Source organism: Girardinichthys multiradiatus, chromosome 1 (assembly GCF_021462225.1).
Source record: "Girardinichthys multiradiatus isolate DD_20200921_A chromosome 1, DD_fGirMul_XY1, whole genome shotgun sequence".
Classification (NCBI taxonomy): domain Eukaryota; kingdom Metazoa; phylum Chordata; class Actinopteri; order Cyprinodontiformes; family Goodeidae; genus Girardinichthys; species Girardinichthys multiradiatus.
In genome coordinates, this window is record NC_061794.1 from 19,773,825 (window position 1) to 19,799,781 (window position 25,957).

The following is a 25,957-nucleotide window of genomic DNA, read 5'->3' on the forward strand; positions in this document are numbered from 1 at the left end:
TCTAATCATGTCTAATCTGTTTGTTTCTTATAAATGTACCTTCCAATGTTTCTTTTTAAGTGATGATTGTTCTTTTAATGTTTAACTTACATACCTTTGTTTCTTTAATTCCCTGTAAAACACTTTAAATTAGGTAAATGGTGCTGTACAAATTAGCTTACATTTTCTTACATAGCCATTAAATTGTAATAAAACTGTTTTTTAAAGAAAAAATAAACATGGGCTATTATAAAAAGATCATATCTGCTCATCAAAATGTATCAGAATCAGAATATCCTTTGTCGCCATTGTCACAAGTACAATAAAATCAAGAAAAAAGTGTTCTGTCTGTGCACTGTATGCTAATATAATAACTAATATAATATATATAATAATAACCTTAATAACATCCAGCATTAACAGTGAATTAATGCAATGTTTTTTGTTGATATATCTTTAGTTTAAATAAAAATGTTTGCTCCTCCTTTTAAGTTTTCTTTTTTGCACACATTTGTTATGTGACTAGATTTGGGGACAGAGATGCCTGTGAAATAAGCTTTATTTTGTGTTTGAATTAATCCCTTCTATATTGATTTTGGCAATGTGTTTTGGATCATAATCATTCTGAACAAATAAATTATAATTCATGAAATGCTTTTCTACACATAGATTCTTTGTTTCATGCTAGAGCCACCTCATAGGCTCATATTACTAAAGTAGTTGGCTCTTGTTAAAGTCCCAATAGGGTTTAGCTAACCCCACATGTTTATACTGTAGTTGTGATAGTAGGACAGGAAAAGCTCTTTTATTGAATGCCTTCTACATGACCAATTGGCATGTATGGTATCAAGTGGTTGTTATAAATACAATGAGGATGCCACTCATAACTGCAGTTCTCTTCTGGTGGGCATTGTAGATTTGTTTGACTAGACCAGCTTTGTTGGCTGTCACTAAGTCATGTTTAAAGAAACTGGACGCCATCCATTATTCACCAAAGGTTCCAGAAAACGCTGAGCAGCATAAAAAGTTAATGTATTATTTTAAAAAGGCTTCAGTAACATTTCAAAGAAAATGTTAGGGGTGTCAATCATTACCAAGTTGATGAGTTAAGGGAGAAAAAAGAAATTATTTCTAATTGCAGAATTTTTGTCCCATCTGAATAAATATACCAAAATAAAAGATTTGATTTTTCAATTTTTCACAGTGTGATGTTATGCTACTATAGTGAAAAACTAATTTATTTAAGGCATTTTACATATTTTGCATTAAGAGTAGAGGTTACTGTGTTTGTGTTTCATGTATAAAAGTTCAAGGGAGAAATTATGGATTTAAGCTTTGGCAGATTTTCTGAAACAACTTTTCTGGAAATTAGTTTGCCACATGCTGGGTGCTTATTATCTTGGTCATTCTTCTATTGTTATACACTATGTCCTTCACTTATACAGTTGGTATTAATTAAAGCGGAGTGGGCATCAACAGCATTTTTGTGATGAATAGAAAAGCTTAATTTGGTCTGAGTGTAATTTAACACACAAACTGAAACAAGTGGACAATCATCTGGTAAATCTTCCAAAACCGGTTTCTATGAAAAACAAAAGGACACATCTCTATCCATCTGTTTACAAGCGCTAAGGTGGGTTCCTTCCTTCCTCTCTGAGTATTTTTTTAGTCACCTTCAGATGAGTAAGAAGGCAAGATAAACTGTGGAGTGATTAATGTTATGATGTCACATGGGTAGGCTTGTTTTTAGGGATAATTAAAGATGACTGCCAACAATTGTGCAGTTGAGACCATGTGGCTTCAATATTTGTAAATGCATCCCTTTGTGTTTTTACAGAGATGTAAAAACACAAAAGAGTTCTCTTGAAGTTTTACTAGTTCTTCTTTTATCAGCAAAGCTTATAATTTAAATCTTTATTAAGACACTGTGTATGATGTGTGTGGACGTAAAAACACATGATGGAAGCAGGGCCCATTAAGGAAGTGACTCCACCCTGCAGGGACGAACAGAATTTCCCCCCATTGCTGAAGTGAGGAGAGAGTGAGCCACGGTTCATATAGCCTCTCCATTTGCCCCCTTTCAAAAGACTCCATTGTTCCCAGCAGTCTGAGCCCAGAGAGTGAGCTAAAGGGAGTTATGAAGCTCGCCAGCGGGGCAGAGGCTGGGGTGCGGTGGGAGGTGTTGGGCCTGTGCCTAAAACCACACGGAGGACAGCGAGCCAGACATAGAGCATCTCTGTGCAACTCGCAGCCCACTGCTGGAGGTTTGCCTTAGCTTAGCAGCACCGTATGAAAAACTCCACAACATGACACAAAACGCACACCTAACTGTCAAGAGGGACCAACTGACCCAACGCACAGTTCTCCATATTTGGTGCTGCTTCTGCCAGCTTGAAAAGGGTTTTGTTTTCTCTCCCCCTCTTTAATTTGAAGCGCTGCTTGAATTGGCCAATCAGAGAGAGGGCAGCTGGACTGAGCCCTGGGCAACTTAACATTTGTATACTTCGGCTGGAAATAGAAAATAAGTGTCATGAGACTGTAACGGTCACAAGTCTATAAGGGGGAGTACAGTCCTGGTCAACAATGAGCTCAGTTGTATCCATTTTTAATGGTCACTATATAATAGAAATAGAGGGAGATGAACAATTTTGTGAAATATTTCATTTTTTATTGAAACTGTAAGAACAAAAACAGCAATTAAATAAAAGGATTGCATGAAACACGTGGCACAAATTAAAGACATCATGGCAAAGCAGAAGAAATGTATCATTGCAGATATTTGTCTAAAGCCTAAATCCTTTAACATTACTCCTCTTATTCAGTGCACATATTAAACAGGTTTTAAAAAGCAGGCAGAGTAATATAAGAATATTTATACACCCAGTTAGCACAGTTGCAATTGGAAAAACAACAAAACTACCTGCTTAACACTAAGCATTAAAACTAAGTGCAGCTATGAAATGTAATCCTGTGTGCAATCTGTGGTTAATAACTGGACGGCTGTTCTGGTAACAGAAAAACAGAAAACTCCGCTTACTTGCTAATACTATTATTATGTCTAACAACCCATGGCAGCATGAAGGCCTAAAGTAGATGTTCAAGGAGCGGGTGCCAGCTGAAAATCTCCAGTCAAGTCACACTCGTAACACACTTAAAAACTTTTGAATCCTCTGAGCTAGCGACAGAATACCAGAAACAGTGGCACAAACCCTCCTGCTAAATTTCACAGATATGTATTAGGTTTTAATGTGTCAGTGTTAAAGTGGGCAGAATGTCACGTTCCTCCTGCAAATGAGGGATCCTGTTTCTGCTCCGCTCACCCTCAGAGAGCACTTCTATGGACACAGCAACGTTTGCACGCTGTGCTTCCTACAATTGGCCAACGTGTCAGGACTTCTGGCTGCATGAGAAATTGTTCTAACTGGTCGTCTAGAATGAATTAACTACAGTGCTGTGAAAAAGTATTTACCCCTTGTACACGTTTCTTTTGTTCTTGCATTTTTTATCCCATTTAAAGGTATCAGATTATTAAAAAAGTATATGTCAGATAAAAATAACCATGTAGTAACAAAAAGGTGTTTTTCTATGATGATTTCATTTACAACAGGAAAAAATTTAAAATATGGTCACTCCCCCTGTAAATAATGAATTATCTGTAATCAACCACAGTTTTTTGAAAGTTGAATTCAATCTCACAAGCCACACCCAGGCCTGATTACTAGCAGACCTGTAGAATCAAGAAATTGTTTAATTAGAACCTGTCTGACAATATGAAGTAGGCTAAAAGAAAACATTGAACAGTCGTGAACCTTGCCAGGAGTGGCTAGCGTACAACAGTTACTCCTGAAATGCATCAGTGACTCATCCAGGAGCTCAAAAAAGAAAAAAAGGCTAGTGCTCATGATTTAACAATAATAAAAAGACTGGGCAAAAATGGCTTCCAAAGTCCCAAGGTGACAACCATTGGTCACCAAAAAGGACTCAAGGGCTCATTTGACATTTTCCTGAAAACATCTTGATTAATACCAAGAGACTTAGAGAGAAAACATTCTGTGGACTGACGTTTTTGGTAGGAGTGTATCCTGTTATGTCTGGCATACAACTAACATGTCATACTGGAAGTCAAACCTGGAGGTGGCAGCGTGATGGTCTGGGGTTGGATGGCTACTTCAGGATCTGGATGACTTGCCATAATGGATGGAATCATAGGGGAGAAAGTGGTAACTCAAGCTGCTTGGGGTAGAGAGCACAACTTTAATTTAAAGCATATGAGCAAGTCCAGCTCTCTGTGGCTCAATGAAAACAAGCAAAATGGTTTTGGAGTGGCATAGTCAAAGTCCAGATTTAAATCCAGTTGAAGTGCAGTGGCATGGACCTGAACAACCTGTTTATGGTTAAAAAAACCTCTCCAATATAGCTGAATTAAAACAATGCTGCAATGAACAGTGGGACAAAACTCAGCAGAGATGTAAGACTGGTTGCCATTTATTGCAACATTTACGTGTGACAAAATAAAAAAAAAGAGAACTTTGTAAGGGCACATACCTTTTTATAGCACTGTTCAATGATTTTCTATGATTCTCTGTTCATACTGTGTTTTGAATATTATCAAATGCTAGCCTATGCAACTGCAAGAAAATGAAAGAGTTGTTTGCTCTATGCTATGCAGCGCTACTACATTATACAGTACATACATCCTATGGATTTGCAACAGTATTTTCTACTTGTGTATTTGATACATGTCTCCGTTCAACAGTAATTTTGGTTACCTACTTCACTTTAATGGAGAAAAATGCCTTCCTCCTGATGTCAGATAATTGTTTCTTTACTTAGTAATCAACAAAATGCATTTAAAAAGCACAACAATAGAATTATGACAATTTTGATGTCCCCTTATTTTGTTCACTTCAGGAAAATAAGGGAAGAGAGAGCTTTTAATATCAGCTGCTCCTTCAGTTTTGGGAGGTAAGCGGGGGAAATGAAGATTTTGGCTTGTGCACCCCTCTTGTCTCACATACATTATAGTACACCCTGTTTATATACATCAACAGACTCAGCTCTCCCTACACTCACTGGTTCTGCGTCATTTCAAGTCCAGGTTAGATTAGTTTAGTTCTGGCATTGTGCTTGTTTTAATTATCAAAGTTAATGTCACAGTTCAGTAGTTTAGGATTTCCAGAACTTTACACGCTCCTGCTGCTTGGTGGACTTTTTCCTCAAGGGCTGTGGGAGACAGAAGGAAAGAAAAAAAATCATTTTTCAAATGAATATTAACCTGCTTACTTAATGGTACATATAATATTTGAGCTTTCTGCTAATGTTAGTGGCAGCAAGTTATTTTCCTTTATTAGGGGCGTGTGGGTATAAAAATGAATGGATAATGAAAATATGTTGGCTGTAGATTTAAATAACAGATTAAAAGTAAAAGTAAACAAGGGGTTACATATGCTTTTAGTGTTTATCCCCTTTTAGTATACAGTATCTTACCATCATGTTTTAAGTAAGCAATCAAACAAAACTGAGCAACCAGTTGCTAAAAAAACCCAAAATAAATTGGCAGATTCTAGCTCTTTGCCCCACTCCCAGCAAACACAAACCCTATGTTCCCATAGATTAAATCAAGGTGCCATTATAAAACCTGCCAACCTGATGACCACTGCTCATGTACACTGACACTGAGTCACTAAACAGTTATTTGGAGGAAAGAGAGAGTCACTTGTCACCATGAATGCCTAATTTTTACACCTCGGACCATGGGACTGTGTGTCAGTTGACGGAGCAGTTTACGCCAGGGTGTCAGGGGTGTTTTTATTGGAAGAAAAAATGTTTGTTACAATGAGAGGAAAACGATTGACAGAGGGTTCAAATCATTAGCAGAGAAAATCAAACGAAGAACTTTACTGAAACAACGCTGTCTTTTTTGCAGGTTTTCTGCTCTTGGCAGAACTATGAGATTCACAAACACACACCAAAGAAAACTATTATTATGATCCATAATCACATTCTCATGGGGGAGGGTGTGTTCTGTGGGATCGCTGTTATTTAGAAGACATTTTATTTATTTATTTGTGGGAACATAGGTTTTTATGATAGGTTCAACACCTTAGACCATTTATGGCTGTAATGCCGCACCATGTTGGGCATCCAATGTCAACTTATCACCACAGACTAACAAAACCCATTACATCATTGTACGTGATGTAATGGGGCTGCGTAATTAATGACTAAAGGCTTGGCTTAACATTTAGAAAAAGCAAGAAGTGATGACTCTGAGCACAACTTTCACAATTTCAACATTCACAGTAGCATCAGCAATTTAGGCTCAGAGCTGCATGTAGTTTAAGTTACAGGTCTATAGGTTATAGAACCTTGAATGCATTTTGTCAAGTTCAGACTACAAACATCAACCTTTTAAGTGAAACAAAAAAAAAAAAAGGATTAACAAGTCTAAAATACAAAAAGGTGTGCCTTACATTTAGCCTTCATAACTCTCATACCCCTAAAATCCAGTGCAATCAGATATCTTCAAAATCACCTAATTAGGTCCACATGTGTTTGACTTATTTCAGTATAAATCCAACATCTCACAAAGCACTGTTCCATCAAACATTCAAAAAGATAAAAAAATATGCCACAACTAGAAAACTGCCAAGGAGAGAATTAATCGGAGAAGCCACCAAGAGACCCATGGTAACTCTGGAGGAGCTGTACAGATCGACAGCTCAAGTAAATAGCCATAATAATTAGTCATACACCCCACACGTCTGGAAAGTGTCTAGTAGAAAGCCATGGTTGAAACAAATCCATGGCGTATTCAATTTAAATTTTGCCACACACAAAACTCCTTTCACAGCAAGCTTGTTAAAGGAGATGTTCTGGTCACATGAGACCAAAATTGAACCCTTTGGGATTCATGTAAACACTGTGTGGGGAAAACTAACACTGCACATCACCCCCAATCCCCATTGTGGCAGCATCATGCTGTGGTGATGCTTTTCTTTAGCAAAGGAAAGGGTTAGAGGCTGCAAAACACTTCAGACCGGGATGGGGGGTCACCTTTCAGCAGGACGACCTTAAACACAATCGTTTAGATCAAAGCACATTCCTGTGTTATAATGGCCAACTCAGTGTCCACACCTTAATATAATTTAGAAGCTGTGTCAAGACTTTGATTCAAGATTTATGTCTACAGATTCTCCCCATTTCATAGAACTGTGCTTGAAAAAATGGCAAATTTCTATATTTAGATTTGAAGTCTCTAGATTTGCAAAGCTGGGAGAGACAGACCCCAAAAGACTTGCAGCTGTAGAGTACTGAGTCAGTGGGGAGAGATATGAATGCAGGCTACACCTTTTAGATATTCATTTGCCAGAAACTTTGAAAATCATGCATCATTTCCTTTCCGATTGGCATTTATGCACTTCTTCCTGGTAGTCTTTCACACAAAACACATTGAACTTTGTGATTTTAACATTACAAAAAGTCATAAAAGTTCAACGGGTATAATTGAGCAAGGCACTGTTTACATATAGTCATAGAAAGAAGATATACTTACGAGTATTTTCCCATCCTCTTCAACACTGCAATCACCACAGCGGTGACAATAACCACTGCCATGATGGCACCAATCACAATTCCCACTATCTGTCCAGTGCTCAGGTCCCCTGAAAGATAGTAGTTATGTTTTTATATCTATAAATCATAATTTATTAATTTGTATTGCTTTTAGAATGGCAGGCTATTGCATGGGGTTTTCAATCACCTTCCACCATGTCATCTTTATTTTCCACCTCTTTACCAGTTTGGCCGTTCCTAGTTTCCTCATGTGGGTTCTCAGATGGACTTGGATTAGCCGGTGTTTCGGTCGTCTCAGGTAAGGTGCCTCCAATCTCTTCAGGAGCTGTGGTTTCGGGAACAGGAGCTTCAGCAGTAATGGCCGGAAGTAAAGTCGTCTCAGCATAAGCTGAAGTGTCCACAGCTGCAGCTTCAGTCTCTACTACACTAGTTTCAGTGGTTGGATCTAGTGCTGTAGTAAAGACAGTATGAGCCTCAGTTTCAGGTACAGGTCTATCAGTGCTGGCCATTACAAGCTCAGGGAGATATTGTGGATCGGTGGGAGAAGGAGCAGTGATGATAGTGTCCTGTTTCATTGTCTGAACAACTTGGATTGTTGTTTCTTCCTCTTTGACTTCTGTGGGGACCGTCGTGGGGCCTGAAGAAAGCAATTACAAGAAAGATCCCAAATAAGTTGTAAGCTTATATTTTCTCTCTTATCTTGTATTAGACAAACTGGTAGAAATAGATAGGAAGATTCACTTCTAATTGTGGCCACATGCTGGCTTAAGGATCAGTTGTCAGTTTTGTTGCTGAAATGTGTGTCTTTGTAAAGAGCTCAGTGTTTCGAGAAACATGACTTTGCAAGCCTTTAAAGCAAGGTGACTGCACATTTATTATAACATGTGGTAATGGATAACTCATGGTATCACAAAGAGACGATGAATTAGAAATTTAAATGATTGCAAGAATCTATTGAACTATTGTCCTCTTCGGTGTGGTTGCATAAAGTGAGATTGTTAAATCAAAATGACATTCAGCATATAGGAAGTTCAGTTTGTCTAGAAGGATGCCACAAAAGGCTTATGCACCATTTCTCACAACTATTGACCCATCATCAGTGCACAGTCACCAAAGGCAGGGTGTACGCCACACCCAATGACCTCATAAAATGTACATCCTCCCTATATCCCTCAACCCCTCCATCCTGCCTTTAGGTTTGCGTCTGTTCTCTATAGGAGAATGCCACATACTCTGCCTCATTTCCTGTGAAGGAAGCCTCAATGTCAGGACAGCAGGGGAAGGGTTGTTAACCCTGAGTAAAAGGGCACTTAAGACATGATGGATGTTAAAACCACTAAATGTCAAATTTTATCTTCTTGAATAATTAATGACATCTACAGTAAAATTAGAGATTCTCACAGCTTTAAAGTCTATGTGCTGTCGATGTGTCTTCTTGTGAAACGACACATATTTATCCTTGTGTCAACTATAAGCCAGCCAGATTTCAACGTAATCATTTACAAGCAATAGCACTTGCTTTATCTCCCCAAGTTCTATATCCTTCCAGCCACAACTGAAAGTTTAGCCTGGACAGCCCTACTTGAAAATTAGGGAGCCAGCCTTCAGCGGGCCACCAAAATTATAGCTTGCAATCAACTTTCCACTGACAAAACGTTGGCTTAAAAATTCCATCTTCTCTTCTGGAAAAGTAGGACATGGTTAAATCCACTTGGCCTGCAAAATTTTCTTTCTGCTGAGAGTTTAAAATTAGTCTTTTTACCTAAATACATGAAATAATAAATAATTCTTTAAAATGGCCCAAAATATCCCTGAATGGCTCTCGCTGGCTTCATTAGAAACAGGCGGGCAAAATATAACAAAACATTTGTTCTCACTGGCGTGGACTACTAAAAGGAGGGGGCTGCTTCAGTCTGTTTGTTTGGACCGTCTGTAAGTGATGATAAAATGGTCTGCACTTCACAGAGTATGGCTACGCACTATGTGTAATCACCCCCCTAAACTCTTCTAACAATTGTTTCATTATGTGCACAGTTCCCACAATTAGCTCGGAGTAGTATTTCCTTCCCACAGAAATAACCCTTTTGGGTTAACGCAGCTGCATTGCTGAGCAACTCTGTTACAATCTACATCTCCCTCTTTTTTTATTTTAATCTACTCCATCTCTCGCTATATCCGTGACCATGACACTCCCTGAGGACGGGTTTGTTGGCCAAAACCTTTGAAAGGACTGAATCATTGGACGGTGGGGTGGAGATAGGAAGGTAGGGCAAAAGCAAATCACAGGGCTGGGAGAGTTCTTCTTAGTGATTCAAAACTGAGAAGCTGGGGAACATGATGTCATGGTGAATGTGGTCGGCCTTTTGGACATGTAGGGTATAATACTGAACGTGAACATCTAATCCTGAGCAGGTCCAGGTCTAGAACCAGAACTCTTAGAATAGACTGCTTGGACTGCTGCCATCACGTGTGCCAACTATAAAGCAACGTTTTAATTTTGTCAGCTTTATGTGCACCAGAGTTTAAACATTACTGTAACGGTGCTGGTGTCATTGTTATCCCAAGATTTGAGTGCCAGGTTTTGGTAATGTAATAAGGCAGGTATGGCACAGGATGCGCAATTTGTCAAATGTGAGGTTGTCAGTGTGATTCCAGCTTGCCCCATCTCGTGTCAAAGTGATAAGAAACTGCCCCAAATTGGAGGTTTTTAAGCACGAATGGCTAACTGCTTCAAATGTTGGCATATGCCCTTTTTTCTAGTGTTTGAGAATGGCTGCAGGCTGGTTGATTATTGTTGACTCTGCGTGATTCAGTGGAGGGGTTAAAGGTGGCCTTTGGCGATGAGGGATGTATGGCAGATAGCTTGTTTTGGAGGAGGACATCACCCACTGCTAAGGGTCCGGTTGGTTGAACTGCTACTGCGAAGACACATTCAAGGCGGTGTGCTTGAAAACAGAGGCTGGGAAGCAGAGCTGTTAGCTTATAGCTGACCTGCAAGACAACTACACAACTGCATTTTTCCGGTTATTATGTTTATAAGCATCTCTACAGCAAAGCATCTGTATCCAGTTGGATGCAATACCTGGCTGGCTAATATCCTTCCTTCCAGGTAATAAAGCGGTGGGCATACTGCAAGCTATCAAAGCTATTGGCTGTTTGGGGCAATCTGAAGATTTTTCGGTTTTATCGGTCTCACTGGTCGTAAACTCAAAACAATTATCAGCAAAAACACCAGATGTATACTTTACTTGCTGCGCAAACAAACTAAATGAAACCGACCTAACAACGTTTTCGCTATTATCAGTATCAGAGCGGTGCTTAAAAAAGAAGTCAAGGGAAGCACAAAATGTAAGAAGCTAAAAGGAAATGGGTTTTTTTTAACAAAATGCTGCTGTTAATCAGACTGTCAGCAAGCAAGAGAGAGTAAGACGTTCAGCAGATAACAGGAAGGCTACATAGAGTACAGCAAAGTTGGTCTGTTTTATCCTTTTGAACGTTTGACCTCAGACTGTTATAGCACATGGTGGATTGGAAAATGTTGGCAGCCTTTTGGAAATCTCAACATTCTCTAGAATCCACACATGGAAACAGATTTTATTAATGATTTTCATACTCACTGCATAGATGCTACAAGCATTTTAAAATGTTAACTTAATATTAAATGTTAATCTTAATATTTTTGTCTTTACATCAGTAAAACCCTGTTTTGCAGTTACTACTCTTTAATACACAGGGTGGTATGCGGCACTTTCATTAAATGCTTAATGACTGCTCTTGGCAGGAAGGCTAGAAAAAATAAGCTTTAATGCTTTTCCTGAATCTTCTTATATTATGATTCTTTAAAACGAAGTTTCTTATATATTAATGTTTTAGCAACTTAAGCAACTTAATGATTTACAAAATCAGGTCCAGAAAGCAACCACAACATTTTTAAGGGTGCATCTCTACTTAATGCTGTAGCAACTTGTTCTTCATGTGTATCTAAACCTATAAATCTTAACACTGACCACAATTCATGAAGAGAAAGATATAGATTTGTGTGTAAATTTCACAAAAGACATATTTCTTTTATTTGAACCATCCTGGTTTATGACTTTGGTTGGCATGCATTAAGTAATGCAGATAGACAGAAAGGGCATAAAAAGGATGTTTGAAGACAGAGAGCTGTGCCTTCTGCCTGACAAAAATAAAATCTCTTTACTGGGAGATATGGTGTAAAGCAGGTATGCAACAACATATTGGGTGAGACAAGAACAAAGGGAGTAGCAGCTACCATCCTCCGAGACGATCACAATTAGCTGCCGCCGAGGGTCCTTGTTTACCTATGTGTGTATGTGCTAATTCACAGCTCAGTGTGGGAGGGAAAAACTATGTGAGGGGTGTGACTGTGTCCATCTTTGGCGCCCGGGAATGTTTTCATGGTGCTCAAGGAGAAAACTGAGAGAGACACTGCCCATCTGGCAGCACTCCAACACAAAACAAGTAGGATACATCTCTGAAGATAATGCTACCCAATACTGGGTAGAGGTTTTAAACAAGAGGCCAGGATGAAATATTCTGAGGTAGACACTGTTATCACTAACTCAACACAATGTGTCCAAACTCCTACAAGAGTTGATGCTTTTTCTCCTTTTTATCCAGATAAAGAGAGAACAGAACAGGTCCCATCTGGACCTCATCACTGGAGGCAGAAACTGGAATCAGATCAAGCTGCTCATTATTCTCATGTCCTGCAGGTTTGAAAGCAGTACACCTACAAATTAATTCTCTTCTTTTTCTTTTAAATAAATACAAATACATAAAAAAATAATCCATCTGATTACAATTTTTCCCAGCAACCTTTTTAAAGTATTCCTAATCTTTCTGACCTTTAATTGCACATAATGAAGCACACACCCAGCTAATTTCTTTGTCAACAGCTTTCCTTCTATGTGCGTTTTCGAGGCGAATGATGATGTTCTAAAAGAGGTTGGTATGTTTCTCCCCTTTTGATACATTTGCGGATTTCCTTTCACGTCTGAGAGAAGTTGTTGCAGACAGAGGACGTCAGCGCAAAAACAGCCTCCGTCTCCTATTCCTAAAACAGATGTTTCTGTCTGTGGAAAATTTTCAAAGCATGACTGTGCAGTTTTTCCTTTTCAAAATGAGACTGAGCTGACATGAAAAAATCTGAGTGGCTTATATTTATGTGTGACTATTACTGGCATGAGTCTCACATTTGGAGGATGAAGATACGTTTGAGCCCATTTTAAGAGAGAGCATCAGATGACGGACGCTGACCTCTCCCTCCAGTAGCCAGATGTTCAGGATGTTACTGGGGCAGCAAGGCAGACAAAACTTATTAGCAGTCAGAAGAGTGAGTGGTAGTAGGGTTTTACAGGATTCTCAGGACTTTCTGGTTAAATTAGCAGATAAGATGGACTAAAAAGTGTCCACTTAAATCATCACTTTTGAACTATACAGATACTTTTGGAAGTTTAAATACTTTTTTTCCTCTTTGGGTTAAATTCATCAGGCTCAGAGAGTTGCAGAAAGGAGAAGAGCTGTTACACGGCCAGGGTGTGAGGCGTGAGAGGGGGATTTTAAGTAGCTAAAGCTTGCCACCCCACCAAAGATGGGTAAACGCCAGGGGGGTGACCAGTCAAATGGTTTACCAACATACAGGGATGGGTGGGGCACATCCCCTGCTCACTCTCCCTTTCACATGACCCTCTCAAATATAGAGGCTCTCACTATTTATACCGAAACCGGCTCGGCCCAACCCTACAGCTCCTTCAGGCGTCAGTGTGGGCTGTTTCTCATGGGTTCTTTTCTTTCTTAAAAGGCAAAGAAATGAACCTAGGAGAACAAGATTTGAATAATACTCCAACTAGGAAAGAGAGAGGGGATTGAGTTGAAATGCAAAGCTGCAAGCAAAAAAACCCAAAAAAAACAAGATTGAGTAAAATGATAGAAAGAAAGAAGAGGGCAGCGTTTTAGAGAAACATGCATGGTGTATGTTACAGCTTTACACGACCCCCCCCCCCCCCCCCCCCCGCCGTCCTTGGCCGCTTGCGTATGAGAACTGCTTTGGGACGCTTCCAAAGGATATTCCTTTTCTTTAGCTGTGCCAAGAGTTTACAGACACGAGGCAGCTGAGCTCCCGCTATTACATCATCTTTTTTCCTCTCATGGCAGAAAATCAGACTCTTCCTGTTGTCTGGACGCAGTGGCAGTAGCAGCAGGCGACAAATAATATTAAAACTGTTTAGGAATATAACAAAGGAAGGAGAGGTGTTTATTAAAAAAGACAATATTTGTCAGGGAAATTTCTGCTTAGCAAAAAGAAGGAAAATGCCTAAAATCAGCGACAACCAATAGGTGTCAGATGTTGTTTTTATGGTAATCTTTCAGTAAAAATAAATACCAAAAAATATTACAAGATTTCAATATTTTAAAAAACGGCACATTATTTTTTTGGTAAAAACCTATTATCCGAAGTCCTTTCGCTTCCATTTTAACCCATATATGCATTGTTATTGTTAGATCAGCATAGGTTAAAGCAGACAAAGAGTGGTGTATGCAGGGCACATGGAGGCAGAGGCACACAGGGGGGACAGAGTGTGCTAACGGCAGGACTGTGATAAAGAGTACACTTACTTGCACGTGTGAAGGAGCAGAGAGGGCCGGCCAGGGCCAGCAGGAGCAGCAGCTGAACTTTCATTATGGTGGGAAATTCTTCCACGCACTTTTCTCCTGCCAAAAACTGTTGAAGACTTAAGTCAGAGAGACCTTGCACACTCCAAGGATGTAGACCAGAATGAGAAGGGATAAGGAACCAACCTCCCCACCAAAAGAGCTGAACAAATAAAAACAATCGTTAGAAAAAAGTTCAGGAAAAAAATTGGCCTGAGATTAGAGTTGATTTTTGATAAAACAAGTAAAAAACTGGAGAGATGGATAGGATGTGAAGAGGATAAGAGAGAAGCTCCGGCCACTTTGAGGAAGTATAAGAAGGGAGAGGGAGGGAATGGCACACAGCATGAGTGAGAAAAGATGGTGAATAACTGAGCGGGGAGGAGGTGGGTGATTGGGTTGGTGGTAGGGTGGGCGGTTTGGGGAGCAGGTTGTGCTGGGAGGAGGCACTTCTGGGTAAGGATGGTAAGGTGACTAATGTGGTCCAGCCCTGTATGAGGCTCTGCACTCTGCTCTTGCTGCAGCAGTAACAGTATCTCGCACACATGTACACACGCAAACTTTAACACTTTAAACAGATAAATAGATAGCTGACGTACTTATCAATACATGACACAAACTATAAAATGACACAGTGAAAAGGAAGGAATGAATAAACTATAAACACAACTTCAGGCAATAAGAGAGGTTTACCTGATGCCTGCATGCTTAATTCTTAATTAATTGTCTAAATAAAATAAATAAAATAATAAACTAAGCACATATAAAGCAGCTGTACTGATAGTTTAAAGCATAACTTTACTTTAAAAGACAAATTAGCAGCAGTAGTTGGAGGATTTTGACCCAATGAAAGGGAGCTTTTAAAGCAGTCTCAACACTGTGTGACTTTTACACAAGCAAGCATGGGTGGTCTGCTGAGTTTACATGCAGCTGAAGACAAACTGTTGCTTGGCACTTGGCTGACACCTATTGGACAACAAGCTACAAGTGTGGATGAAAGCAAGGTGAAAAGCACTTCTCTCAAAAAACTGAAAACTGGTTGTTCCTTAAATTTTTTTTCACCAGAAAATAACCGTCACTGCCGAAAGAGAAAAACAGTCCTAAACTGTACACCACATCCTGTGTAACAAATGATCCTTGCCAGTAACATTGTTTGTCAAATGTTCTTGAATTTCTTTAGTTGTGGGCATTATGTGTTGCTTTCTGTGATCTTTCAACCTACTTATTGTTGTCACATGCTTGGCAGTAATCAGACCTGGGCGTGTGAAATAAAACAAAACAGAAATCTTGATAATGTAAGTCGTAATTTAATAAAACTGCTTTTTGTGTTTGGTGTGATCTGGTGCAATAATCTGTTGTTCTGAAACCTCCAACTTTGACAAAGAAAAGGCAACAAAAGAAATCTGTAAGGGGGCAATTAAGACCATTACTTTTTCATGGCGCTGTACAAAAAATATCTTTCTAAATATCTATAGTTCGGAACAAATATTTACATGGTAGGCATATTTAAAGTTTTAAATTATTTTTATTTACCCAAGAAATTTGCTACGGATAGTAAATGTGACAGGCATTTCTCAAAATTTAAAAAGAAACAGTTTAAAATGAGTGTTAATTTTGAAAAAAAGTTATTTACCTGCTTCTATTTCATTAAAAATGCTTCTCAATAATCAATGAAAAAATCTTAGCATTAGAGCAATCAAACCCTTCGTCAAACCCTCATGTTTTCTTTATTTTTGGGGATAAGCTTATCTACTTTAGGCCTCACTTGCACCATTTAATAATGCATGATCTCTAAAGATTTTCAGTAAGAGTCAACTCAAAACGCTGGCTGGGCCACACAAAGACATTAGCCCCTTTTTCTTTGCTTTGCCTGTGTAAAGCAAAAGGGCATATTTCCATACAAATTTACACAAGTAATTTCACTTTCCTGGGGTCTTACTTTCATGGGTAAAACAATCTACTCTGAGGTGGGTCTTTCCAGATTTCCCCGGGATTGGTAAAGGAGTGGAGGTTTGTGCAGGAAGGCATTCCATCACCAGCTGCGCTAATGGCAGTGGTGAGTGTACAAAGTTTTCATTTTTTAAACCAATAATTTGTCACATAAAGGTAGTTTTAAAATGTTTTTAATTGAGAAAGTAGACCTCAAAACTTCATCACTTCAGTCATCAAGATTATGAGCCTACTTTGAAATGTCCTTTCATTCTGAGTTTTCTGGGCAGTGGAGCTCCACTTCTGGTGTGGCTGCTAAGCTACCAGGGTGATTGGACTGGGACTTCCCCACTAACAGCTGCCTGATCTTTCCTGGAACTCTAGGGTTTCCCGCAACCTATTATCTGTTTGTGCCAAATGAATGTGAAAATAAAATGTTTAGTAGGTAAATGGTGAAAAACTGAAAGTACCTGAATATAAAATATAATATTTTTCACCTGAAAGTTTTGACATTGTAAGTTAATGTAGGCATTAATGATAAACTGTTTCACCACAGTTCTGTAAGAAAAATATTTTAATAGAGTACCCCTTAACGATCAAACAGAGCTCTTTCACCTTTCCTTGTACATAAAAAATACACATTTGCCTAAGATTGGTTTTTCATGTAAACCTGATTTAGTAAAGTCTTATCTTTTTATTATTTTCCATTTTCCATTATGCAAACGACGTCTGCAGGAGGAGAAACAACAGTTCCAGGTTCGGATGGTTTCCCATAAATTCCCAGTGATCCTCTACTCCACTGTTTACGCATCTTCTACTTTATATAAATATATTTTCTTATGATTAGACAGTCATGGTATCAATTCTTTCATAAGTGAAATAAATGAATAAAAATAACCTTGAAAACGTGTTCTTTTTGTCAACTTAACATGTGCTGTGTTCTATTTTGTTCTTTAAGGTTTGAAAAAAAAAAAAACATACAGCTTCTTTAGTCGGGCTTTGATTCTTTGGTTTGTTACCGCCACCCGCTGGACTGAAGGTGTAGTGCAGGTTTAATCACAACCTTCCTATATGTTATTAGGCTGATTTAAATGAAAACGTCCCTGGCCTTTCTGAGCAATGAAAACAGGCCCCCATAACTTTAAATCCCAGGGCTTTTGGTGGAAAAGGAGCTATAAAGATAACATCCAGTCTGAAAAAAATGTTGGTAAAACAAAACAATTACCTTAAGCCTAAGTCTACATCTACCATTGGAAGAGAGACAGAGTTATATAGACATTGACAAAATTATATATTATATATATATAAATATATACACACTGTTAAAAAAAATAAAGTGAACACTTAAACAACACAATATAACTCCAAGTAAATCAAACTGTCCACTTAGGAAGCAACACTGATTGATGATCAATTTCACATGTTGTTGTGTAAATGAAATGGACAACAGGGGGAAATCTTTGGCAATTAGCAAGATACTCAATAAAGGAGTGGTTCTGCAGGTGGGGACCACAGACCACTTCTCAGTACTTATGGTTTCTGGATGGTTTTGGTCACTTTTGAATGTTGGTGGTGCTTTCACACTCGTGGTAGCATGAGCCGGACTCTACAACCCACACTGGATGAGCTGCTCAGGTAGTGCAGCTCATCCAGGATGGCACATCAATGCGAGCTGTGGCAAGAAGGTTTGCTGTGTCTGTTAGCGTAGTGTCCAGAGCCTGGAGGCGCTACCAGGAGACAGACCAGTACACCAGGAGACGTGGAGGAGGCCGTAGGAGGGCAACAGCCCAGCAGCAGGACCACTACCTCCACCTTTGTGCAAGGAGGAACAGGAGGAGCACTGCCAGAGCCCTGCAATATGACCTCCAGCAGGCCACAAATGTGCATGTGTCTGCACAAACGGTTAGAAACTGACTCCATGAGGATGGTATGAGGGCCCGACGTCCACAAATGGGGGTTGTGCTCACAGCCCAACACCATGCAGGACGCTTGGCATTTGCCAGAGAACACCAGGATTGGCAAATTCACCACTGGCGCCCTGTGCTCTTCACAGATGGAAAGCAGGTTCACACTGAGCACATGTGACAGACGTGACAGAGTCTGGAGACACTGTGGAGAGTGATCTGCTGCCTGCAACATCCTTCAGCATGACTGGTTTGGCTGTGGGTCATTAATGGTGTTGGGTGGCATTTCTTTGGAGGGCCGCACGGCGTTGTAGGGAGGTCATACAGGCACGTGGAGGCCACACACAATATGAGCCACATTTTGACTTGTTTTAAGGACATTACATCAAAGTTGGATCAACCTGTAGTGTGTTTTTCCACTTTCATTTTGTGTGAGTCTCCAAATCCAGGCCTCCATTGGTTAATACATTTGATTTCCATTGATGATTTTTGTGTGATTTTGTTGTCAGCACATTCAACTTTGTACAGAACAAAGTATTCAATGAGAATATTTCATTCATTCAGATCTAGGATGTGTTATTTGAGTGTTCCCCTTACTTGTTTTGAGCAGTGTATATATATATATACACTGTGTGTACAGCTGATGAAATAATGGCAGCAGACGCAGGATTAGCGCAGTAAAAATAGCTTGTGACATTTAATTAAACACTTAACATATTTTAACTGCCATACACAGAATATGTTTGACACACATTATGCCAATCCCGTTTTTTTGTTTGTTTTTCTAGATCACTTCTTTACGATATACTGAATTTATTTACATGATACAAATCCAGAAGGACAAGTAACAAAATACCATTTCCATTTGCAGCTTCCTTTTCTTATGAGTTTGTGTTTTTCAAGGGCAAACAGAGGATTAACACGGTTATTTACAAGGACAACAACATACAAACAGAGAAGATATACATATGCTGGTCACTGTAACAGCAATGAATGGTAATAAGGGGCATTTCCCTTTTTTTGTCCGTACGATGATAGTTTTGTGACCAAGCTCCTCGGAACTAAATGACACTTTTAAGTTTCAATATTTCACTCAAGGAAACATGAGAGCTCAAAATGTTACTACATAGAAATTATTATTTTTATTTATTTATATTTTTTTAGTTTTTAACCTTATGAAGCTGTACACTAAAGAAAATCAGAGACAATACGTAACTGTACATAGACGAAATTAACATCACAATGAACAAACCAGAGGATTTTGTCTTTTCTTTTTTGTTTTGCAAAAAGAAACAAAAAAGTTCATGTCTTTGTGTTACTAACCATTTGCTCTCCAGCTTAGTGTTGTGCAAAACCTGCCCTTTCTTTCCCTAATCGAGGCATCACAAATTATGGTTCAACTTCCTCAATCTGGTCAGGAACTCTGCACTTTTCCCACAGAAATACAGAACCTGGGTCAGAATTTTAAGGAAGTCCAAGTCTGGCCTGCAACTAGTTTGCTGCTATCAGAGCGGCTGTGAAGCCTACTCCACATAATAATCAACCCAGCTTATAGATCCGAAGGATATAGATCTTGACCATTTTAATGGAAGAAACATGATGCATGCTTAAATCTAAAAGAGATCTGAACACTCATGGCACAAACCAAAGCAGCCACACTGAGACCTGGTGTTAACACCTGTCCAAAGTGAATAGGCCCTAACTTAACACTCCTGGTGTTAAGTTAGGGCCCCTAGTGGCCTAGTGGTTAGAACAGGAGGTTTGCGTTCCGGAGGGGACACAAGGGGCCAGGTTTGTATCCCACAGATTGCCACTCTGAGTCCCTTAGCCCCAGAATGCTCCCCAGGGGCCGCACAATGGCAGCCCACTGCTCCCTATAAGGGATGGGTTAAATGCAGGGGACACATTTCGTTGTAATGTACATGTGCAATGACCAACAAAGATGATTTAAACAGACGTAGATGCTCTCAGGACACATGGAACTCGGGCTTAGCTGAAGGCTAATTCACAATCACACTCCTATCTCTGAAAATATGCCAAATGTGCATTTTTGTCTCTAGGGTTAATGTCTTGATGAGGTGACTTAATTGAACCCATGTCAATGCACAAGACTCCTGGATGGTTTTAATCAGTGGATAACCGAGATGAGTAAGTTTTCTCTGTAGTGTTTGTTTTTTGATTGTTTTGGAGCTAACTGTACCTTCTGTCATCCCTGTTATAAAATGAGTTGTGGCAATCATATCGCATGTATCTGATCTTTCTATCAATATATACTGCATACACCAAAAGCATTAGCTACTGGTGGAGATGTGTAAAAAGGCTTGAGTAAATTCATATTGTATAGATGTAGCATAATCTCACACTGAAAAAAAAATATTCTGTTGGGAATAACAGGTAATTGTTTTCACAGAAACCTATAAATAAATAAATACATATAAATAAATAATGTACAAAACTGCAGATAACTGCAATTATATACAAAACAGCTGCAGCTAATGAATTTTTGTAACTTGTGCTTATGATCATAGCCTCTACGTATGTTTAATTAGAGGAGTATATTATATATTACGTGACGGAGATTTTCTTAGGAACTCATCGAAATAGGAAAGACAAGAGAACATGCTTTTCAAGGGAGACGGATATGTATTGATCCAAAATTAATACAAGTCCTCATAACAACTATTATATGGCATGAACATGCCAACCGATTTCTTAGGCATGCCAGGAAAAGGTTTTTGCAATTCCACCTTCAAAAATGCAAATATGTAGGATTTGCTACATACTACTGGGACTGAACTGGAACCATAGATGAGAAGCACATTAAGCAACAACAAATACACCAAGTGGGTTTGGTGTGAAACAAGACAATAATATGTGGAAAAGCCTTCATGCCCACTTGAGGAAGGCGGAGGATCTGAGATGCTATAGGACTGTTTTTATTCCCAAGTGTCTGGGAACCGTGTCACATCAAGAACCTTTTTAAAATACCAAGGCATAAAAAAGAAAATATGGTGGCATCTGCCAGAAAACCCTAAATGGTTTGATATAAAGTCTTTTAACAGGATATTGATCTGAAGCATCTGGGCAAATCAATAAAGAAATGGTTCACTAAACACAAAGTCAACCTTCTTCCTTGGGCGTCCCATTCCCCATACAGAGATGCTATAGAAACCCTGATAAAGAGAAGAGAGCAAAAGAGAAAACCCAGGGCTCTGGTTGATCTAGAGAAAGTGTTAAAAGAAGAATGGTCATAGATCCTTCTCTCTGTATGCTCAGACTTAATGAAATGTTATAACACATAAAGTGCTGTAGTATTTGCAAAAAAGTGGTTGTAAAAAGTTAGAATAGCAGGGGTACCAATAAATGTGGTCCTGGGGATTTTGCAAAACAATTATTCCTCTTTTTTAAGTGTGAGATTATGTTTACAGGTGATACTAATAAGCATGTAGGATGGAGTCACCTATTTACACACAGCATGTTTGATCACAGTGACAATGTGTAAAACAGCTGTCAGCTCGTAAAAAGAGTGCTTAGCTGTGATGAAGTTTTATGGGTCTTTCTGCTGACACTAAGCTCTGAAGTCCCAAATCTAACACATTGCATCTGACACATTACATAATTAATCTCATCAAAACCTTTGTGTGCTTATAGATTATTTTTTAAGGCTTAAATGTTTAAGATGACCAAACAAATATCAGACAAAGATGACCTGATTAAACAAAAAATGCAGTTATCCAAAGATGTCCATACTGACAAAGACTTTTTTTACATTGTTGGCAAACTTTGGCCCACTGTTCTTTGCAGAATTGGTTCAGCAACAGTGTATGGTTTTCAAGTAGGAATGCATGTAATGATCAAACCACACTACCTCACTCAAAAGCCTTCATTTTGGTTTTAGAGCCATTAAGCAGTGGACTTGCTAGTGTGCCTTTGATTACTATCCTGCTGAATAACCCAAGTGCACTTGGCCTTAAGGTGAGGTTATCCTTCAGCATTCTCTGGTAGAGAGAGGAATTCATGGTTCTATCCTTTATGGTGAGGTCCTGAAAAAGCAAAGTATCCCTAGACCAACACTCCATCACCATATTTGACTGGAGGGGTGCTCCTTTTCTGAAATGTTGAATTTAAGCCAAATGTAATTGGAATTACACCGTCTAAAAGTTTCACCTTAGTGTTTTCAGTCCACAGAATATTTTCCAAAATAAAGTCTTGGTAATCGCCCAGGTGTTTTTTTGGCACATCTGAATGGGGCCTTTGTGATCTTTCTGGTCAGCAGTGGTTCTCACCCTGGATCACTCACACGCATGCTATTTTTACAGTCTCTTTTTATTTTTGAGTGATTAACACAGACCATAACTGAGGCCAGAGAGGTTTGTAGTGCTTTACATGTTGTTGAGCGTTCTTTTTGAAATCCTGTGTAATCTGATGCAATCTTTGAATACATTTGGTAGACTGGCCACTTTTGCGAACATTTCCACTGAGGTTCTCTGGAGTCCCAAAGCCTTAGAATCAAATCTGCTTTTAAATTTCTTTAAATCAGTGCATGACATGTTGATCTTTGAGATCCTCTAGCTCACTTCATGGTATTAGGTTCTCTTTGAATTATTTGTAAATTCTATGGGTCTGGTAGTTATCTGGTCTAAGTGTGAAATTTAACTCAGCTTTCCAGCAAATGCGGTTAATCACAATTAATTGATTACATAACAAATGGGACAATTACTTTTTCACAACCAGGTTGTTTCTTACTCAGGTTCTCTTTGTCTGATATGAAAATTGATTTGACAATCTGAATTTCAAGTGTGATTAAAAAACAGAAATCTGTAAGTAATGTCTGTATGTCATGTCTGACCATCTCATGATATATTTTACTACCAGGAGTGGAAATGTAAAACCAAACAGGCAGGATACATGTTAGTGCCAGGTCTCAGCAGGCCATTGTTGTTTCAGAAATTGCAGAAATGTGGAGATGTGTGTGAGCATTCCACCCTGATAGCATGAAAACTGAGCATACCAGATGATGGCATACAATACATTTTAGAAATTGTGTTTCAAAATACAGAGAAACGATATCTATGAATGTATTGCGGTGCATTAAAACAAAAGTATTCCTGTTTAACCAGTAGGTGGTGCTCCGCTCAATCACATTATCATGTTCCTTCTTTTGTTCAGATCTACAGCAGCATCTAGAGAGCCCCAGTTAAAGGGCATAGAAACATCCAAGAAAAAATCAAAATATCTGAACATGCTTGTTGTGTTTGTAAGAAAGTTGATTCATATGCAGCAATCTGTTGCAGGTTTAGAGTTTTCTGTCCGTGTCTTTCTCCAGTGGGGAAACATAGAGCTGTTGCAGGAAACACATTTAAGAAAAAAAAGAAAATTCACAGGTTTAACAACACTTTGGGATCTGTGACTCTTCGAACATTGTGTTTACCTTTTCACACTGACCCACATTATCAAAGTCTGTCCGTTTCTTTTTTTTATAATGATTGTCTTTGGACCCCTCAGCCACATATGTTAGAAAAAAAGGCCAACAAGATTTTAGAAAATTACTCTCCATTTGTTCTCTTTTGGATTGTCGTCTGTTTCTTCATTTGGGTGAACAGAGGAGGTTGTCCACCACAAAACCAATATTGTCCCGCCTGGTCTCATTTTTTTTATTTTGACTCACAGTTCAGTTTAGACAATGGAGTCCCAGTCGAAGTCATCCTGGATGTCGTCAGCAGCGAGCATGCGTCTCACCTGAAAGTGTCCCGGAAGCAGAGCGTGCTGCTGCTGGCTAAGTTGGCTGTGATGACCTGCATGTTGGGATAAAAGACATATTCTATTGTGATTACTACAGCTCTTAATAGCACATTAACACCACTTACACTCAGAAAACAAGGTATTTCTATAAAAGATGCAGGAAAAATACTGTCACCATAATCTTTAGTCAGTCTCATTATAATTATTTGACGTTTAACACAATGCAAGGGACATTATGTATTATATTCTTAGTACATGTTATGTAGCTTATTTAAACCTAGTGATGACAAGAGGTAACATTTCTAGCACCAAGAACTATATGAACAAGGAAAGTTTTAGCCAAAAAATGGAAAAATGTTCTTAAAGCCCTTTCCAAACCAAAATGTATCAATCTAACTTTATATGTTTAGTGACTTTTGGTCGATTTGCCCCTTTGCCAGTTAATCCTCCCATCATATCCTTTCCTAAACACAACCATTTTGTTCCATGTACTTAACCTTTGTATGTGTGACTGAGCTGTTTTTATTTGTTTGACTTGATAACAAAACGTCTGTTTGACAAGACTATAATAGAACGTGTTTATTTTAGCTTCTTTACATATGTTTAAAAAGCAAACACTTTACTGCATTATTATGCCTTTAACAAGTTTCTCCAGACCCATTGGAAGAGTCACCTGTCATGCTGGGAGCCGTGTTGCTCATTGGAGGCATGTGAGGGTACCCTGGCGGGCCCATCAGACAAGAAATGTTCTGTCTCGAGTCCATGTACATGTTCCCTGTGTGAGAACAGACAAAAGGGCAATGACTAACTGTCAGATTAGTGTACCAACTTTCACACATTCGTTTTTGCAGAACACAAGCTGTTACCGCGCATTTCGCATACACAACTGCATTGGCATGTTATGCTGGATAGACAGTACTAAATCTCTGATGAAACATTTCCCTCCGCTCCACATCCTCGCTAGAGTTGCCTTGAGAACATGCAGTGATGCCCCTGAGCATTACACTGAATGCATTTTGTTAGGGGTTAAAATGAAATAAGAGGTTATTTAAGTATTGACGGCACATTTTTAATGTTTGAAGATACAAGTCTCTTTCATAATAAGCCGATTATACTTATCCTCCTACTGATTTAGAAGAGACATAAAATATGCTTTAGTAGGTGGAAACATTAACATGCATGTCCTGAACATTTAAATTCCAAAATATACGGCCTTTAGAAGTAGTGTTCAACCAATTTATAGTATACTTTATTTAGTTTAACATATTAAAAATACAAATGGTAAAACATGTCTTACAGAGTTGAAATAGTATTTGGCATCAACGAGCCAATTACCAAACCCTAATAAAATAAAGGATTATGCAGGTCCAAGTTTTTGGTTTTTTCCCTCTTTCTTAGAAACCCGACTTTCAGATACAAGTTATATGTTACAGAAATTTGCATAAAAAAATGAAAAACTTCTTTGTCTTGCGCTTATCGACTTCCCTCATCTTTTTGGCACACATTGCACAAGTTGCTGTCAAAATGAGGTTAAGGACTGGACATAAAGTAAGGAGAATATTAGGTATGAGGTATCTATTTTTCTTTCTAATTCTCATCTTAATTTCACATTTCTAGATTTTCTGCCTTTTCCCTAACCTTCCCACTCTCCCCTTTGAACTGACTAGTGAGCTGAATATCTACACACACAAAGTTGAACATTTAATTGTTAAACGTTATGCACTGTGGTTGTGTGGAAAAAATGGCTGTGTGGACCAACCTGTTCCAATGTGCTGGTTGTGTTGCCCATGCTGATTGTGGTGGCTGGGCTTTGGGTGCATGGGAGCCGGGCGCTGTGTTGCTGAGGGTGCTGCTGAGTGTTGGACCTGAGGTTGTGGGTGGGTTGCGCTCTGAGGTGGGATGACCCCTGTAGCTGTGAAGAACTGGTTGATTGAAGAACAAAGGTCAGCCATCTGAGTGGCATCAAGGGTCCAGTTGTTGAGCTCGGCCTGCCTCATGCTCTCCTTCAGACCTGATAGAGAGCAAAAAAGAATAGACTGTGATGTCCTGAACACAGGTGTACCACAGGGTTCAGTGCTTAGCCCAGCCCTGTTTGCCCTCTTCACCCAAAACATGCATCAACATTCAAAATTAATCTCCATCCAGCCACAGAA

At 39.0% G+C, this 25,957-nt stretch overlaps 2 protein-coding genes across 3 annotated transcripts in view; both read right to left on the bottom strand.

Moving 5' to 3' along the window:
• Positions 1-2,625: 2,625 nt before the first annotated feature.
• si:ch211-156j16.1 (uncharacterized protein LOC564557 homolog) lies at positions 2,626-14,595 on the bottom strand. Its single transcript, XM_047376523.1, has 4 exons — positions 14,194-14,595; positions 7,742-8,191; positions 7,535-7,643; positions 2,626-5,202 (listed from the first exon to the last, which is right to left on the bottom strand). The coding sequence occupies exons 1-4, from the start codon at positions 14,255-14,257 to the stop codon at positions 5,196-5,198; spliced, it is 630 nt and encodes a 209-aa protein (XP_047232479.1). The 5' UTR covers positions 14,258-14,595; the 3' UTR covers positions 2,626-5,195.
• A 4,136-nt stretch (positions 14,596-18,731) lies between these two features.
• LOC124875113 (forkhead box protein J3-like) overlaps positions 18,732-25,957 on the bottom strand; it is a 120,782-nt gene continuing 113,556 nt past the window's right edge. For both annotated transcript variants that reach the window (XM_047376976.1, XM_047376970.1), the window contains 3 exons: positions 25,564-25,815; positions 24,478-24,579; positions 18,732-23,857 (listed from right to left, as the gene is read on the bottom strand). In XM_047376976.1, the coding sequence (XP_047232932.1) occupies positions 23,739-23,857; positions 24,478-24,579; positions 25,564-25,815 (473 nt within the window). In that variant the 3' untranslated portion in view covers positions 18,732-23,738. The remainder of the gene's footprint in view (positions 23,858-24,477; positions 24,580-25,563; positions 25,816-25,957) is intronic.

What these genes read in the sequence shown, in the direction of transcription:
- si:ch211-156j16.1 (XM_047376523.1), bottom strand. Translation starts at nt 14,257, where the DNA reads ATGAAAGTTCAGCTGCTGCTCCTGCTGGCCCTGGCCGGCCCTCTCTGC. An exon ending in CTGCTCCTTCACACGTGCAA is followed by an intron (nt 8,192 to 14,193) that starts GTAAGTGTACTC and finishes TGCTTTCTTCAG; the next exon opens with GCCCCACGACGGTCCCCACA. An exon ending in TAAAGATGACATGGTGGAAG is followed by an intron (nt 7,644 to 7,741) that starts GTGATTGAAAAC and finishes ACTATCTTTCAG; the next exon opens with GGGACCTGAGCACTGGACAG.